The sequence below is a fragment of the Oryx dammah genome, unplaced genomic scaffold (genome assembly GCF_014754425.2).
Source record: "Oryx dammah isolate SB20612 unplaced genomic scaffold, SCBI_Odam_1.1 HiC_scaffold_4, whole genome shotgun sequence".
Classification (NCBI taxonomy): Eukaryota; Metazoa; Chordata; class Mammalia; order Artiodactyla; family Bovidae; genus Oryx; species Oryx dammah.
Window position 1 is genome coordinate 11,830,863 of NW_024070188.1, and position 17,439 is coordinate 11,848,301.

The following is a 17,439-nucleotide window of genomic DNA, read 5'->3' on the forward strand; positions in this document are numbered from 1 at the left end:
AGTCCCAATAGCTGTTTTAATTTTCAAAAATCATTATCCAAAAACTCCAATATCGATTATTGTTGAACTATAGACAATATATATTTATGCAGCTTTGTACATATGCTTGTGTGTATAAATATGTACGAAAGAGAGTGTATGTGTGTGTTTCGTGTGTGTTCTTTTAGGTTAAGGGAGTATTGAGTCAAGAATATTTCTTAAGTTCTATGTAGGTCTACATTAGAGAGCTCTGAAAATACAAAGTACATAGGGCCTAAATGTACTGATTAGAAGACCTGAATGTCACCAGGAATGACCCATGGAGTGAATAATTTGTTTCCTTAGGAACATATGGAATCCACTGACTTCAGGAAATATTTTCAGAGTGCACACATATTTCTTCAAGACATTAACATCCCAGGGGAGGAGGAGAAATAAAAACATGACAAGGAGTAATTTAAAATGGCAGGTACTGCAGTTTTCTTTTCCTGAGCTGGAAACCTGATATTTGATACGAATGTAGATGATTTTCTTATGATTGCTATAAAAAGTTGATACTGTTCTTTCCAAAATTCTCTAAAATTTATTTTTTCCTCCTTCTTTGTGGAATTTTGTTGGTTTTGAATAGCTTAGATTGTGGGTTCAAAGAAATCAAAACATTGCACATTGTTTCTTATAATGTAACCACAAGAAAATGCAAATGCTGAGACTCTGATTCACAAAAGAATATTACCTATTAGTTACAGTATGGTTCAGTGGGAAAATAAGAGTCCAAAATTAAATTATATTTCACTAGACTGTAACACAATCAATCCTTGATTTTTGTGCATCAGTTACATTATTTCCCTTTTTAATTTTAATTTTTCAACATTTTAATAAGATTATAGCACCTCAGGAGACCTAAATGCTGGACTTTGACATAGATAGCCTAGGTTCCAAGTCTCATTTTGCCACTAATAAGATATGTGACTGGGAAAATTCCTTAAATGCTCAGAGTTTCACCTTCCCCACCTACAAAACAGGGTGGTAGTGTTCACTTTAGAGATGACTCTGAGGATTAAATCACATAATTAAAGTGAATAAGTATATTTTTTTCTTTCTTTACTTTTGAATGCCTAGTCTTTGATGGATGTTGCAAGGGTTAGAATGGCTAGGTACATTGTCTACAAATCCTGGAGAACATAATCATCTACAAAAATCCAAGCTTGAACAGACAACATTTTGTAGAAAGTAATTTTCAGATTTCTTTTATGCACTTGCGTTTTCTCTTTTGAAATTACATTTTTTATAATATGGAAAGATGGTTGGAGAGTTTAGAAACCATAGACTTCATTGGAGGACAGAGATTTTAGAACAATGGCTTTTTAAATGAGACCCACAGTAAGAAATATCTTATTTTGCAATCTATTACTTTCATTTATATATATAGTATGTATTATATACACATGAAATAATTTTTATAAAATTGTCCATATATGTATCATATTTGCAGCTGTTTAATCTTTTCTACTCTTGTCTAGTCCATTTCATTATTTTAAAAAATTGTCTTTAAAATCCAGTCATTTGATTTTAAGATCCACTAGTGGAGGGCCATCTCGTGGCTTGAAAATCATTTTTACTTCAGACATGTAGCATCTCTGTAACAGAGGCTTTTGTCTGACTGTATTCCCACAAACAGTATCTATATAAGTTTAAATAAAATTCATGAAATTTTGGTCAATCACCCTATTAGCTTTGGTTTCCCTAGTGGCTCAGACGGTAAAAGTGTCTGCCTGCAATGCGGGAGACCTGGGTTTGATCCCTGGGTTGGGAAGATCCCTGGAGAAGGAAATGGCAACCTACTCCAGTCCTCTTGCCTGGAAAATCCCATGGGCAAAGGACCCTGGTAGGCTACAGTCCACTGGGTGGCAAAGAGTCAGACAGAACTAAGTGACATCACTTTCTTTCTTTCTATTAGCTTTGCTGTCCACAGTCTAAAAGATAACATTGTAAAAGGTCAGTTTTCATTCCTATCCCAAAGAAAGGCAATGCCAAAGAATGTTCAAACTACCACACAATTGCGCTCATCTCACACGCTAGTAAAGTAATGCTCAAAATTCTCCAACCCAGGCTTAAGCAATACGTGAACTGTGAACTTCCAGATGTTCAAGCTGGTTTTAGAAAAGGCAGAGGAACCAAAGATGAAATTGCCTACATCCGCTGGATCATTGAAAAAGCAAGAGAGTTCCAGAAAATCATCTATTTCTGCTTTATTGACTATACCAAAGCCTTTGACTGTGTGGATCACAATAAACTGTGGAAAATTCTTCAAGAGATGGGCATACCAGACCACCTGACCTCCTCTTGAGAAACTTACATGCAGGTCAGGAAGCAACAGTTAGAACTGGACATGGAACAAAAGACTGGTTCCAAATAAGAAAAGGAGTACGTCAAGGCTGTATATTGTCACCCTGCTTATTTAACTTATATGCAGAGTACAGCATGAGAAACGCTGGGCTGGAAGAAGCACAAGCTGGAATCGAGATTGCCGGGAGAAATATCAATAAGCTTAGATATGCAGACAACATCACCCTTATGGCAGAAAGTGAAGAGGAACCAGAAAGCCTCTTGATGAAAGTGAAAGAGGAGAGTGAAAAAGTTGGCTTAGAGCTCAACATTCAGAAAATGAAGATCATGGCATCTGGTCCAATCACTTCATGGGAAATAGATGGGGAAACAGTGGAAACAGTGTCAGACTTTATTTTTTTGGGCTCTCAAATCACTGCAGATAGTGATTGCAGCCATGAAATTAAAAGATGCTTACTCCTTGGAAGAAAAGTTATGACCAACTTAGATAGCATATTGAAAAGCAGAGACATTACTTTGCCAAGAAAGGTCTGTGTAGTCAAGGTTATGGTTTTTCTAGTGGTCATGTATGGATGTGAGAGTTGGACTGGAAGAAAGCTGAGTGCCGAAAAATTGATGGTTTTGAACTGTGGTGTTGGAGAAGACTCTTGAGAGTCCCTTGGACTGCAAGGAGATCCAACCAGTCCATCCTAAAGGAGATCAGTCCTGGGTGTTCATTGGAAGGACTGATGTTGAAGCTGAAACTCCAATACTTTGGCCACCTCTTGCGAAGAGTTGACTCATTGGAAAAGACCCTGATGCTGGGAGGGATTGGGGGCAGGAGAGAAGGGGACGACAGAGGATGAGATGGCTGGATGGCATCACCGACTCAATGGACGTGAGTTTGAGTGAACTCCGGGAGTTCGTGATGGACAGGGAGACCTGGCGTGCTGCGGTTCGTGGGGTTTCAAAGAGTCTGACACGACTGAGTGACTGAACTGAATCAACGATCCAGATACAGCAAAACTTAATTCACCTCCCTTCTGATGCTAGTGCCAATTCCAGGCCAATATTGAGGGTTGAGTTGTTGTGTAAAGGTGAACAAGGGCACCAGACAGGGCTGGCTTCATGGGCATATGACCTGTGCAGGCCACACGGGCCTTTGCCCTCAGAAATGCCCTATGTTTGGATTAATGCCCTCTTGTGCACCTTCAATTTTTACTCTTTTTATCTGAGAACTTGTGTTTGTAAGTGGAGTTTGATGGGATAGTAGAGCATGCGCATGAGCAGAGAAGCTGCGAGCAGTAAGTGTGGGCACTGTTCCTCACCATCCCATTTGCTTAAAGCCTACCTCATGTCCCATCCATGCAGACTTCCACTGGATTCAGTGTGTTGGAGCTCAGAAAGACTTAAGATTAGATACAAGACAAGCATGCAATGAAAGTCGTTGTTACAGAAGGGAAAGGAAAGGTAGGGTAACCCGTATTTCCTTTTCTTCTCTGTCCTTCCTCGCTCATGGATAAGCCACAAATAGCATGGAAGAGTATGCATATCAAAAACTGAAATAAAACAGATGAGTTAGTTTTATGCAGAATATCCTTTGTGCTGACACCATCAAAATACATATGCATGTACAAGTTACAAAACTGAAATTGATTCTGCATGAGTTAGTTTTTTTTAGATTTGCCTTTGAAACCAACACTGAACAATATAAGATAATATTTAGGATAACAATTTAAATTGTTTCTTTACTTAGAATGACATTAAATAGGAAATAAAAACACCATGACAATTTAAGAGACTTCAGAAGAAAAGAAAAAGCTTTCCATTTTAGTGATTTTATGGAATTTCCCCCCCCACTTTATGAAGAAAAGACTTCACATTTACATTTTGTGCTGAGCCTTCTAGTTATGTCATTGGCCCAGGCAACATAATGTGTGTGTATATATATATATATATATATATATATATATATATATATATATACTGGAGAAGGCAATGGCAACCCACACCATTGATCTTGCCTGGAGAATCCCATGGACGGAGGAGCCTGGTGGGCTGCCGTCTATGGGGTCGCACAGAGTTGGACACGACTGAAGCGACTTAGCAGCAGCAGCAGCACATATATATCCATGTATACATATCAAAGTCGATTAAGGAAGCCAGCAAGTACTTTAAACAATTCTGTGCATTCATGTCTTTATGTGTTCCCTTATTCAAACCTTCACTCATTTATTGTGCTCCTATTAAGCGATCCTAGAAACTGGAGATTCACACCTATGGATGTGACAGATTACATCACTGTCTTGTGTATCTTAATATGATGGGAAAGCAATCATTAAAAATTATTTGCATTGGTAATTATTTCATGACAAATATAGTAAAGGATAAGAAGAAAAAATTCAGAATGGTACAAAGGAATATGATATACTTTTTCCAAACAGCTAATGTTAATTCTAAGAAAACGTTAAACTTCTACTTTTATTTATTAATAGTTTTTTACATCCCTCATAGATGCCTGGCAGTGTATGAGGCTATAGGGATATAATGAACATTGGTCCTAAGGAGCTCCCCATTCGTTACAAGTGTTAGTTGTTAGTTGTTCCTATGTAATAATGGGTAATATTGTTATGACAGAAATAGATTCAAGGTGGAGCAAAGATGAAGTAATTACTCTTGTAGGTGTTGGATGGTGAGGGTGATGGGGATTAAACGTCCTCAAGGAAGCCTTCTACAAAAAGAAACATGGAAATAACAACTTTTGTTGAGAAATCAATATTTTAAACAGTGGTACTTTAAATCAAATGAAGAATTAGGGAACTTTCCATGACATGTTGCATTTCTCTGGGCTGTAATGAGAATGGCTCTTCTGGATGTTTATATCCCTTCCTATTGAAACAGAGTTTTTACTAGCTTCTGTTCTGGAAAACTCTCTGAATCCCAAGTAACGTTTTCATTAGCTGTTTAGAAGAAACATTTTAAGTTAGTCAGTTAATACTATCACACTCACTAAAGTAATGGCAGTGTGCTTCATCTTGGTAGTTCTATTTGTTTGATTGATTATTGCTCTTTATTGCTCCCTTAACTTTCACAATGTTCTTAAATATTTCTCTTGCATTTAGTTTTATGTCTTAAAATTTAATGTCCAGAATTAACTATTTATGTCTTTTTTTTAAGTATTAGCTTTTATATAGCATAGTAAAGAACCCTCACCTACCTAAATTTTTCAGAACAATCAGCAGATTAAAATTTTCTTTATATTATATTGTAAGAAGTAATCTACAACATTCGAGGTAATGAAATATTTTATCTCTTGGTTATAATGAAAACATCTCCAGTTGTTCTGAGACAAATGGAACTTCATTTTGAGGGACTCCGTATTAATTAATGGAATCTTACTTTCACTACTCTTTCATTTTTGTCTTGTATATAGCATGTTGGTTTTGTATTTCACTCCCTAGTTGCACTGTCATACAATTCATGACCTCCTTTTCTTATATTCCCTTTGCCAACTTCCTTAAATTCTCACATGGTCCAGTGTTGACCTGGATACAGCTTAACTTTCCTTCTATAGTTTGTTTTCTGAAAATGAATACTGTATTGAGATTACTGCTTTATATTATCCTATTCTTACATCTGTGTTGATTTATAATTGTCTGGTTCCATCACATGTTTTTGTGTTATTTCCCTCCTTGTGAGTGAGACTCAGCCTACTTTTAACACTTGCACAGTTTGACAGACAATTAGAAAAAAATTGCTTTGAATGAACACATGTGTCATGAGTGTGTCAACTTGAATATTTCTAAAGCAGGTGCAAATTTAATGGAAATTTTTTTCCCAAGAGTAATGAGAGATCTCCAGGTAAATCAACTCATTTCCTTTTGTGATTTTAGGAAAGAAGAACATTTTTAATAAATCTTCAAATTTTAGGCAGTGAATTAATAAGACCTGATAGAATCTGGAGAACCTAGAACCAGCACTTCAGAAACACCCCTCCCTCCCCCCCTCAACCCCCACACACTAGATATTAACAGAATAGTCATTTAGGTGTCAGTTTCCTTCCTTCATTTCTACAGTATGGACCTTGGATGCAAAATTCTGACACTTAAAAATATCTAACATCACAGAAACCTTATGACTAATACCCATTTCTGATAGCCATCATGTATAACACAAGGATTCTGTTAGTTCTAGCACTGAGGATTTCTTTCCTTTCATGCTGCTGCTGCTGCTGCTAAGTCGCTTCAGTCGTGTCCGACTCCGTGCGACCCCATAGACGGCAGCCCACCAGGCTCCCCTGTCCCTGGGATTCTCCAGGCAAGAACACTGGAGTGGGTTGCCATTTCCTTCTCCATGAGAGTGAAAAGTGAAAGTGAAGTCACTCAGTCGTGTCTGACTCCCAGTGACCCCATGGACTACAGCCCACCAGGCTCCTCCATCCATGGGATTTTCCAGGCAAGAGTACCAATTTCAGCGATTTATCTAGGATCAAATAATAAATAAATCTAAATTACAAAATAAAAATTTTCAGACTCTATATTATATTAAAAAGTAAGAGTCATAAGCCAACAAGACTGCACTGTAAGCAGGCAAGTCTTATCTATTGCGATCTGAGCAGACCTCTGACTGATTTTTCTGTGTCTATTCTGGGGTCACTTGCCAGTGCATTCTGAGTAAACCAGAGGCAAATGTGGGAACCATGACAGACAAAAATCAGAAGGAAATGGGACTGGCATCTACTCTTTCATCTTTTAACCTGATTTGTAGAAGAATGTCCAGTTTGAGAATGGAACCAACTGAATGAGACCTTATATCTGTACAGCTGCTGTTATCAAAAGAGATTGCACCTTCATCCAAATATTTGAGAACAAGTTATCTTACCTGACTGAGGGTAACAAACCAGGAAATTCCCACCATCTGACCTGTTATTGAGAAATATAACATCACCACGAGTGATATTTCCACTGTTCAACATACTGTGAGCAGCCCACTGAACAAAAGACTGTCATCACCAGGTAATATATTTAGGATATATTTGATGGAATCTGAGTAAAATGTATCTGATTATGCTGTTCTGATTATTTTAAATTTCAAAGCATAGCTGTTTCACCGAGAAGAAAAAAAAAACAACTAAGATCAAATTACTCAATAACTTAGATAACAGGAGGACATGCCAAGCAGAATAATTCAACTTGGATATCATATTCTTTCTTCTTACATCCAGTTCCTAACTTAGACGTGAATTGAGTACCATAAATTCATTTGGCCTACATTATCCTATGATACCAATATTCATGGTGGTGGTTAGGTTTCCAGGATTGGTACAAATGCCCACTTTATAAAATAAAACATATGCTTGAAGTATAAACACTTACAGAAAATGTTTTCAGTTTGTCACAATAAAATTATATAGGAAAGGTTTAAAAATATTTCTTCATAGATTGGAGCTTGAAGAAAAATGTATTTCAGTCAGATGAGAAGCTAGAAAATGGCAAGTTTGTGCATGTTTTTAGGTGGATTTATGGACATTTTCAAGGTCTTTAGAGATTAATAGCATTCATATGATTTAAGCCTAATTTTATGTTAAAACTTTTTTTTAAGGAAGTTTGTTTTGTTATTTTTTGGCTGTACCTTGTGGTATGTGGGATCTTAGTTTCCCAACCAGGGATCAAACCTGTACCCCCTGCAGTAGAAGGACAGAGTCTTAATTATTGGACCATTAGGGAAGTCTGCTTTAAATTTTTTAACTTTTCTCTTGCCTTGGTTCCCATAATGTTCCACAGACCCACATCTGTGTTATTCCTCATGACAATACCACAGAAGAAAAGAGTAGGAGAAAGAGATGATGATTTTTTTTTTCCCTTTGAAGAAACAGAGTGTGCAATGAGAGATATGTAAAAATGGAAAAGTGATCAAAATGAAATTAACAAACAAGGAAAGTTATCCAAGATGCAATTATCTCTATTGTCATAGAAATGAAAATACAGGAACTTCACTTCAGGCACATATCTTCTCAGAAAAGAAGTAGATTTTGGGGAAGAGATGTTTGTCTTTGGCTCAGCGGAGAAGAATCTGCCTGCAGTGCAGGAGACAGTTTCTATTCCTGGGTCAGGAAGATCCCCTAGAGAAGGAAATGACAACCCACTCGAGTATTCCTGCTTGGAAAATTCCATGAACAGAGGAACCTAGCAGGCTATAGTCCGTGGGGTCTCAAAGAGTCAGACATGACTGAGCATGAGCCTGTTTTTCACCATCACCATGAGGAGTCAAGCGTTGGACTTACAAAGGGGATGGAGCCAGGGCAAGACAGAAGCAGATACAAGCGCAGACGAAGAAGAAAATGGAAACCAGGACCTGAACTGGAAAAAAAAACTGCACTGAGTATAATGAGTATAATCAAGCGTGGTTTCAATTCCAGCCAGGAAGATGAACTAGCTCAATAAAAAAGTTATACTCAATATTGAGCTGTAATTAAGTGCTAGGCACTGTGTTAATTTCTTCACACGAGTTATTATAGTTATTTTTCAAAGAACCTCAGTGTGGATAGAACCATCATGAAGATCCATATAGTAATATTATTATCCCAGTTTTATAGATAAGACAGCTATTACATAGGGAGATCAAATAGCTTGTCTAAGATCATTCAGAGGGTAAATGGGAGATATAAGACTTGAGCCTGGGAAGTCTGGTATTGGGTCCCTCACTGTTGCATGCAGACATCTTAAAGGAGGATTACAGATCTAAGCCCAGGACGAGAGGGTCGAGGAGCAAGGCTGTCCAGAGCCTAGGTTGGATTCTGCTGGGGTTTACTTGCTGTTTCTGCTGTCATTGATAACCTCTATTTCCACATCTGTGGACCTCCCAAATCTCTTAAAAGGTGCCAGGTAGCATATATCAAACCATATAGTTCCCCATCCTAGCCACTAGGTGGTGGTTAGTACTGCCAACTTAAAATGAGTACTTGCTAGTATGAATAAGGTGAAAAAGGACAAAAGACTTGAGGTTTTAGTGATTAGAGTAGGCATTCATTTTGCACTGAGGTGGTAAGTTACTAGTGGTGAGATGGTGAATTATTAAAAAAAAAATAAAAAATAATGTAAAAGGGACAGATTCTCTCATTTGCTAAGAGTTTAATCTATTGTGTATCAGACACTGAGGTAGAAGATACTGGGAATACAATGATAAGCAGCATAAAGGAGCATGTGGGATGTAAATATCTAATTAGGGTATCTATCAATGGAGTAATTGGATGGATAGAGTTATATACCAGATATGAAATTGAAGAGAAATACCCCCAAATGAAGTATGTGCATTTGTGTGTGTCTGTGTGCACATGTGCACACTCAAGAAAAGCTTACAAAAAGTTTAGGTATGAAAATACCAAGATGCAAAGACTTTGCCAAGTAGGCTATAGTATGCAGTATCATGTACAGAACAGATTAGTGCTATGTCAAAGATACTTGTATTTTCCAAGTACTAATTATGTTTTTTTTTAAATTTTGGATGACAGTGACTTAAATTTTAATCAGTTGTAGCTGACTACTCCCTGACTATTGAGCTGTATGTGTCTGAAGATCTTGTCTACCAAACTTTACTTAAATAGTTCCTCAGTGTATACAAATCAAACTTTTAGAAATTCTGGTCAGATGACTTAGCTAGCATTGCATGCGAAGTCACTTCAGTTGTGTCTGACTCTTTGCTACCCTAGGCCGTGTCCCCCAGGCTCCTCTTTTCATGGGATTCTCAAGGCAAGAATACTAGAGCAGGTTGCCATGTCCTTCTTCCAGGGATTGAAGATGCGTCTCTTGCATCTCCTGTGTTGGCAGTTGGGATCTTTATCACCGGTGCCACCTGGAAGGCCTTACTAGCATTACTAGACCCATTTAATAACAAATGTGTGTGTGATGTGCTCAGTTGTTTCTGACTCTTGGAGATCCTATGGACTATAGTTTGCCAGGCTCCTCTGTCCAAGGGATTTTTCCAGGCGAGAATACTGGGGAGGGTTGCCATTTCCTTCTCCAGAGGATCTTCCCAACCAGGAATCAAACCTGCACCTCCTGTATGTCTTGCCTTGGCAGGTGGATTCTTTTACCACCTGGGAAGTCCTTAATAAAAAATAGAATGCAGCAAATTATGAATATGAAATGAATTCAGCTTTTTTGTGATATATATCAAAGAAAAAAATTTAGAATTTCAAGTCTGAATAAGCTTGATTTTTTGTGCTTATCACTTTTGTGCTTTAGATAATCTACATTTGGGAAGCTGAGATCAGATATAATTTTTACTATGAGAATACCAGTTAGTGTTAAGATTGTTGTAACATTTGTGTCTCAAGAAAACACCAAGGTTGATATTATCACCCATGTTGGCCAAAGTGAAAGCCTCTGAGTTGTTTCAAGGTGCAGTATCACCAGAATGAACCCATGCCTGTCATAGGCCCACAGGAGTAATTAGCCTTTTCTAAAGCTTGGTTGCCTAAATTATGATGTCCATGGTATCTGGAAAAATCAGCTGTGTAAATGGCAGTAAGGTATTTATACTGCAGATGTAGACATAGGCTTTCTTGCTAGACCCTCCAAAAGAATGACACTAAACCTATTTGCTAAGATACATCATTTAATATCACATAAAATCATATAGAGCAAGGAAAATATAAATATTCTTAATTATTGATTTAACCTATCTATACTGAAAATGAGAAAATTTAAAATTTCATTCTACCTCTATCAATGTGTACGTCTGTAAACTTCCTGACAAAGCTTGAGTGTGTATCTTTTACTAGAAAGCACACTATAGCAAAATCAGGGCCTCATCAGTTAATACTATAATCATGACCACACAGAATCATCAGTCAGTTCAGTTCAGTCCAGTCACTCATTTGTGTCCGACTCTGAGACCCCACGGACTGCAGCACACCAGGCCTCCCTGTTCATCACCAACTCCTGGAGTTTATTCAAACTCATGTCCATTGAGTCGGTGATGCCATCCAAGCATCTCATCCTGTCATTCCCTTCTCCTCCCACCTTCAATCTTTCCCAGCATCAGGGTCTTTTTCAACGAGTCAGTTCTTTGCAGCAGGTGGCGAAAGTATTGGCATTTCAGCTTCCAATGAATATTCAGGACTGATTTCCTTTAGAACGGACTGGGTGGATCTCCTTGCAGTCCAAGGGACTCTCAAGAGTCTTCTCCAACACCCAGTTCAAAAGCATCAGTTCTTCAGCGCTCAACTTTCTTTATAGTCCAACTCTCACGTCCATGCATGACTACTGGAAAAACCAAAGCTTTGATTAGATGGACCTTTGTTGGCAAAGTAATATCTCTGCTTTTTAATATGCTGTCTAGGTTGGTCATAACTTTCCTTCCAAGGAGCAAGCGTCTTTTAATTTCATGGCTGCAGTCACCATCTGCACTGATTTTGAAGCCCCCAAAATAAAGTCTGCCACTGTTTCCATTGTTTCCCCATCTATTTCCCATGAAGTGATGGGACCAGATGCCATGATCTTAGTTTTCTGAATGTTGAGCTTTAAGCCAGCTTTTTCACTCTCCTCTTTCACCTTCACCAAGAGGCTCTTTAGTTCTTCTTCACTTTCTGCCATAAAGGTGGTGTCATCTGCATATCTGAGATTATTGATATTTCTCCTGGCAATCTTGATTCCAGTTTGTGCTTCATCCAGCCCAGTGTTTCTCATAATGCACTCTGCATATAAGTTCAATAAACAGGGTAACAATATACAGCCCTGATGTACTCCTTTTCCTATTTTGAACAAGTCGGTGGACCATATCCACTTCTAACTGTTGCTTCCTTACCTGCATTCAGATTTCTCAAGTGCCTACTTAAATATGAAAATTAACCTATCACTCAGAGAGTTATTCAGAATTTCTTTAAATATTAGACTTTATTTGGTTCTATAATTTGAAGGTTTTTGGAGGATGTGTTGTTTGAACTATTATCTACAATCTAGATAGATAAGAGTTTTGGCATAAAATGATGAGTGTAAATGATTTCCAGGAAGAGAGAACACAGAATCAAAGTCGCCAAACTGTGAAAATTTAAAGTTCTCAAAAGATGTAATGTCTTCCAATTTGGCTAGAATGTTGAGTTATTAACTGAAAAAAACTTGGAAATTAGGATAGGAAATGTTGTTTAGTAGCAGATTCTGAAGGGCCTTAGATGTAGAATTCATCATTTTGGTCTTTCTTCTGCAGGTAATATAGACTTGTTGAAAAAGAAAATCTGAGTAGAACAATAATAACCTAAAGAGAAGCAATTCCAGTCTGTAATCTGCTCATGAAAAAAATTGCCTGTTGCTACTGAAGAGAACAGATAAGGTATCAACATTCTACTAAGACTTCATTGACTCCCCAAATACATAACAGCAAAGGCAAACAAATTCCAAAGTAAACTTAGAAATATAGATTAATGAAAACATTTACATTATTTGGCTACTAGTTATAGATTTAAAACTACCTAAATCACACAATATACACTTCAGTTGTTTATCATATTATATTTGATATTTTGGGTGGGTGTGTATATATGGAATTTAAGTATATCACTGAATTAATTTTATCTTTTACTTATTTGTCTATCAAAGATAATTGCTGTGTGGGATTTTTCATTCTGAAAGACAATTTGTTTAAAATTTTCAACATATAATTATTTGACTATTAAGACCACATCTGAAAAACTAAATTACTCCTGAAGCAGCTTATGTCCTCTGATCATTCCTTTTGAAAAACTCTTATATTCAGCATCAAAAACATTCACCCATTTCAGAGAAACCAAAGTTCAACACATATGAATCTATACCATGTTGATGGTATTTTACATATCATATGTGATACTGCTTTAGTTATTTTGCCTATTTCACAAACTTAATTTGAATCTCATCAGTACTGCTTTTGTTCTAATTAAATAATAGTGCTTTAAAGCTTAAGAAAAATGACACTCAGAACCATCCTTCTTTATCTTCACTGGTCCCTTTCATAGCCGTCCTACCTACCAGTGTCGCCTTGCCAAGTATCAAATACATGTAAATACTTAATGGAATTAAAAAAAATAGTTATGAGAATGTCTCTAAATGCTCTGAGGAAATGATACAGAGAAAGGGGGTCCTAATGTAAACTTACACCACTCAATTTTGAAGACTCTAAAAAGAATACACTAGTTTGAAGACAGGCCTGAGGTTTTGATTTGTTTGTGCTAAAGTAATGCACAACATTAACAAACAAAAGAGGAAAAGAAATATGATCATGTCAGGAGAGACATAAAAAGTATTTGAAAAGTTCAACATCCATTCTTGATAATGCACTTAAAAATTTGGAATTGAACAGTTTCAATTTGATAAAGATTATCTATGAAAAACTTACAGCTAATGTTATGCTTAATGGTGAAATACTGACTCTTTATTACTGAATAATAAAGAAAAGAGAAGAAATCTATTGAAAACAGGAAAATGGCAGAGAAAAGTCAATAACAGAAAGCTGACTCTGAAGAAAAGCAGCATAATTGATAAACCTCTAGAGAGACTGACAAGGATTGAAAGAGAGAATATGAAAATAATATCAAGAATGACATGGGTGTTATTTACTATAGATCTTGAAGCCATTAAAATCATAATGAGGACATATACTCATAAATTCAAGAATTTAGGGGGAAAGGACTAATTTGAAATAGATCATAGCAAGAATGTGTCATAAACCAAGAATTATGCATAATAAAATTCTGTATAACTGAATGCTTTTTAAAAAGGTTTATGGCTTTGTATTGTACAAAATATTTTCTATTTAAGGAAAAAGTTAAATTTAATGTAGGGTACTTATTCAGGCTATGTTTATACATCATCTTATATGTATATAAAAACATTATATAAAATATTTTTAAAATCCTAAATTGTTTCTTTCTTTATGATAACTATTTGAAAGCATTATTTAGTTTACTCCCCTTTCATCTCAGTAAGTCTTCGATGAACTTTGCTTTGCCTTCATCCACACTGAAATTGTTTCTGTCATAATGACCTGCATGCATACAGAGGGCTTGAAGGCTCATTCTTTTGTTCTGAGTGACATGGAAAACGTTTAGAAGATTTGGTCCAATGTGTTAAATAATCTGAGTGTTTTGGAAAACAAAACAAAAAAAAGCTAATTTCTGTACCAGTATCTAGGCAGATAAGCAAAGAAAGAGAGTCAAGCTGTAATGAATGATTAGGACAAATGGTGCTGATACGTGACATAATATAAAGCCAAAAATTTGTTATTGGCTTGCAATGTGAAGATCGTCTGTGACCTTAATAGAGTGAGATATGTTGGGCAATGAACATCCAAGAGAAAATAAAAGAGAAACTTAAAGACAGTCCTATTTCTTAGATTTTCTAGTTAAGAAAATATTCCTTTCTATTGAAGTCATTTTGAACTGGATTTCTATCTTGTTATAGCAAAAGGGGCTCAATTAATTTTTTATTGGAGTCTAATCGCTTTACACTGTTGTGTTAGTTTCTGCTGTACAGCAAAGTGAATCAGCTGTATGTAGGCAAATATCCCCTTCTTCTTGGGCCTCCCTCCCACTTCCTCCTCATCCCACCCATCGAGGTCATCACAGAGTTGAGCTTCCTGTGCTTTAGAGCATGTTCCCACTAGCTAGCTATTTGACACATGGTATTGTATATATTCAATCCTAATCTCCTAATTCATCCCACCTTCCCTTCCCCTACACCCATGTCCATATGTCTGTTTTCTACTTCTGGGTCTCTATTCCTGCCCTGGAAATAGGTTCCTCTGTACCAAACAAAGCAAGATATTAAGCTAATTACCCATTTAACAGTGACAGTGAGGCTGTGCTCATAGAAAAAAAATCCTTACAGGATTACAGTGTAGACAATACTCTGCTCACAGACCCAATTGCTTTTTCATCAAAATTCCTTGTCCAGATTATTAATGCCATTATAAGAGCTATGCAGTTGGATGTTTGAATGATTTATCTCCAGTGTTAATGCTGTAGTGTAAACCTCTCAGACTTGTCACCATCTTTGTCACCATTACTGTTTAGAACAGAAATATCATGTGGTTTAGTTTCTGCTCTTCTGTGTGTAGTAAGCTAATCTCTGATTGAAAATGTGCATAACTTTGTTTTATGCTATTTTATATTTTACAGCAATATCCCTGTTAACATCTGTCAAAGAAGTTGCTATGGAAACTGAAGCATAACATACATTATACATACAGATTTAACATTTTGTTTTATATCCTTTCTGGTGGAAATTTTGTGCATATGTTCAGTTTTATATTACTCTGTATTTCAATGTCTTAATTTTCTTTTAATAAAAGCAGAAGTCATTTGATATGCTAATACATTGTCAAATGTAGGGAATTTCTTTCAGCCTTTAAAACTATTTTGACTTTATGGTTTTAGCAAATAGAGTATATGGGAAAAGGCAATTAAAGCAAATTATGCTTTAGAACACAATTTCCCATATCTAGAAATTAGAAAGCAAAGTCTAAATATTGGAAATTAATAATTACCTAGAAAATACTTGAATTATTAAAAAGATTATGTCATCCAAAAAAGAGATTGTGATGTTGTTTAAGAGACAAAGTGATCTTTAACCTTCAGGGTTTTATTGAAAATACTTTATGGTAATATAGGAATCAGGGTAACAACCTATGATATTTCACTTTTGCAAATTAAATTTTATTGGAGTATAGGTGTTTTAATATGTTGTGTTAGTTTCCACTAAATAGCAAAATGAATCATTTATATCTATATACCTATAACTATATGTGCAGTCTTTTTAGATTTCCTTCCCATTTAGATCACCACAGAGTATTGAATACAGTTCCCAGTGATATACAGTAAATTCTTATTAGTTACTTATTTTATATATTATTATTGGTTTTTAGTCTCTAAGTCATATCTGACTCTATTGCAACCCCATGGACTGTAGCCTGCCAAGCTCTTCTGTCCGTGGGATTTTCTAGGCAAGAATACTGGAGTGGATTGCCATTTCCTTCTCCAGGTCATCTTCTCAACCCCAGGGATCAAACCCATGTGTCTTGCTTTGGCAAGTGGATTCTCTCCCACTGAGCCACTAGGAAAGCCCATTTTACATACAGTCGTATATATTAATATATGTCAATCCCAGTCTCTCGATTCACTTTAAAATAAAAAAAGCAAGTGGAACAAAGGAAACATATTAGACTTATAAAACAATCATTTAAAATTATTTAACTGAGTATAGTGAGTTGTTTCTCTCAAGATATTTACTGATTACTGAGTTGAGTTGTTAGTGGATTACTGTTAATATTGCACTTTGCAGCATAGTTTAAAACTATGGTCTTTCAGGTCATTTCAATCAGTTTTAGGTCTTTGTGGAGGACAGGAACCTGAAGATGGAGAGATGGTCTGAATTGTATTATCCATCTGGTGTGTCACAGAGCATTCCACGTTGACTGTTTATTGTATCACTGAGCAGTATATTTATAATCAAAAACATTACAATTTCACTTCAAAAATAATAAAACAATTGTTTAAATGCTAACTCTCAATTTTAAGAAAAAAAATCTATCCTATTACATTGTAGCTAAATTCTATTTTAAAATGCTTGATTCCTTTGTTTATTTTTCCTGAGTTGTTCCATATCTATTTTTGTTGAGAACACAGTTCCTTTTCTTCAGGTCAGGAACTTGTCTTCTATGCATTCATTTGATACACAATAGGTCAGGCTTTTGACACTGTATTAAAAATCTCCCTGTAACCATCATGGGGTAGGCAGAATCTAAGGTGGCCTCCTAATTTCCTCCTGTTGGTGCACACAAGCTGCACGACCTGGAGAATGGAGAATACCTATGAATATGATGGGTTATTACCCCCTTGATTAGGTTGTGTTGTGTGGACGGACATTTTCCTGCTGGCTTTAAAGAAGCTGCCGAATTGTGACAGGGCCACGTGGCTAGGATCTGAGAGTTGTCTCTAAAATCTGAGATCAGTCCCTGGGGACCCCAGTCCTACAGCTGCAAGAGACCAAGTTCTGCCAACAACCTGAATGAGCTTGGAATAGGACTCTGAGCCCCAGATGGGAACACAGCCTAGGCCAAAATCTTGGTTACATCCGTGTTAGACCCCAGCAGAGACCCCAGCTG

General features: G+C 36.5%; 1 protein-coding gene across 1 annotated transcript in view; it reads left to right on the plus strand.

Annotated features, from left to right (window-relative positions):
• The first annotated feature begins 4,919 nt into the window (after positions 1-4,919).
• Positions 4,920-17,439, plus strand: part of LOC120863099 (lysosomal-associated transmembrane protein 4B-like) — a 67,864-nt gene continuing 55,344 nt past the window's right edge. Inside the window, exon 1 of the mRNA XM_040239331.1 lies at positions 4,920-4,996. Within this exon, the coding sequence (XP_040095265.1) occupies positions 4,920-4,996 (77 nt within the window). The remainder of the gene's footprint in view (positions 4,997-17,439) is intronic.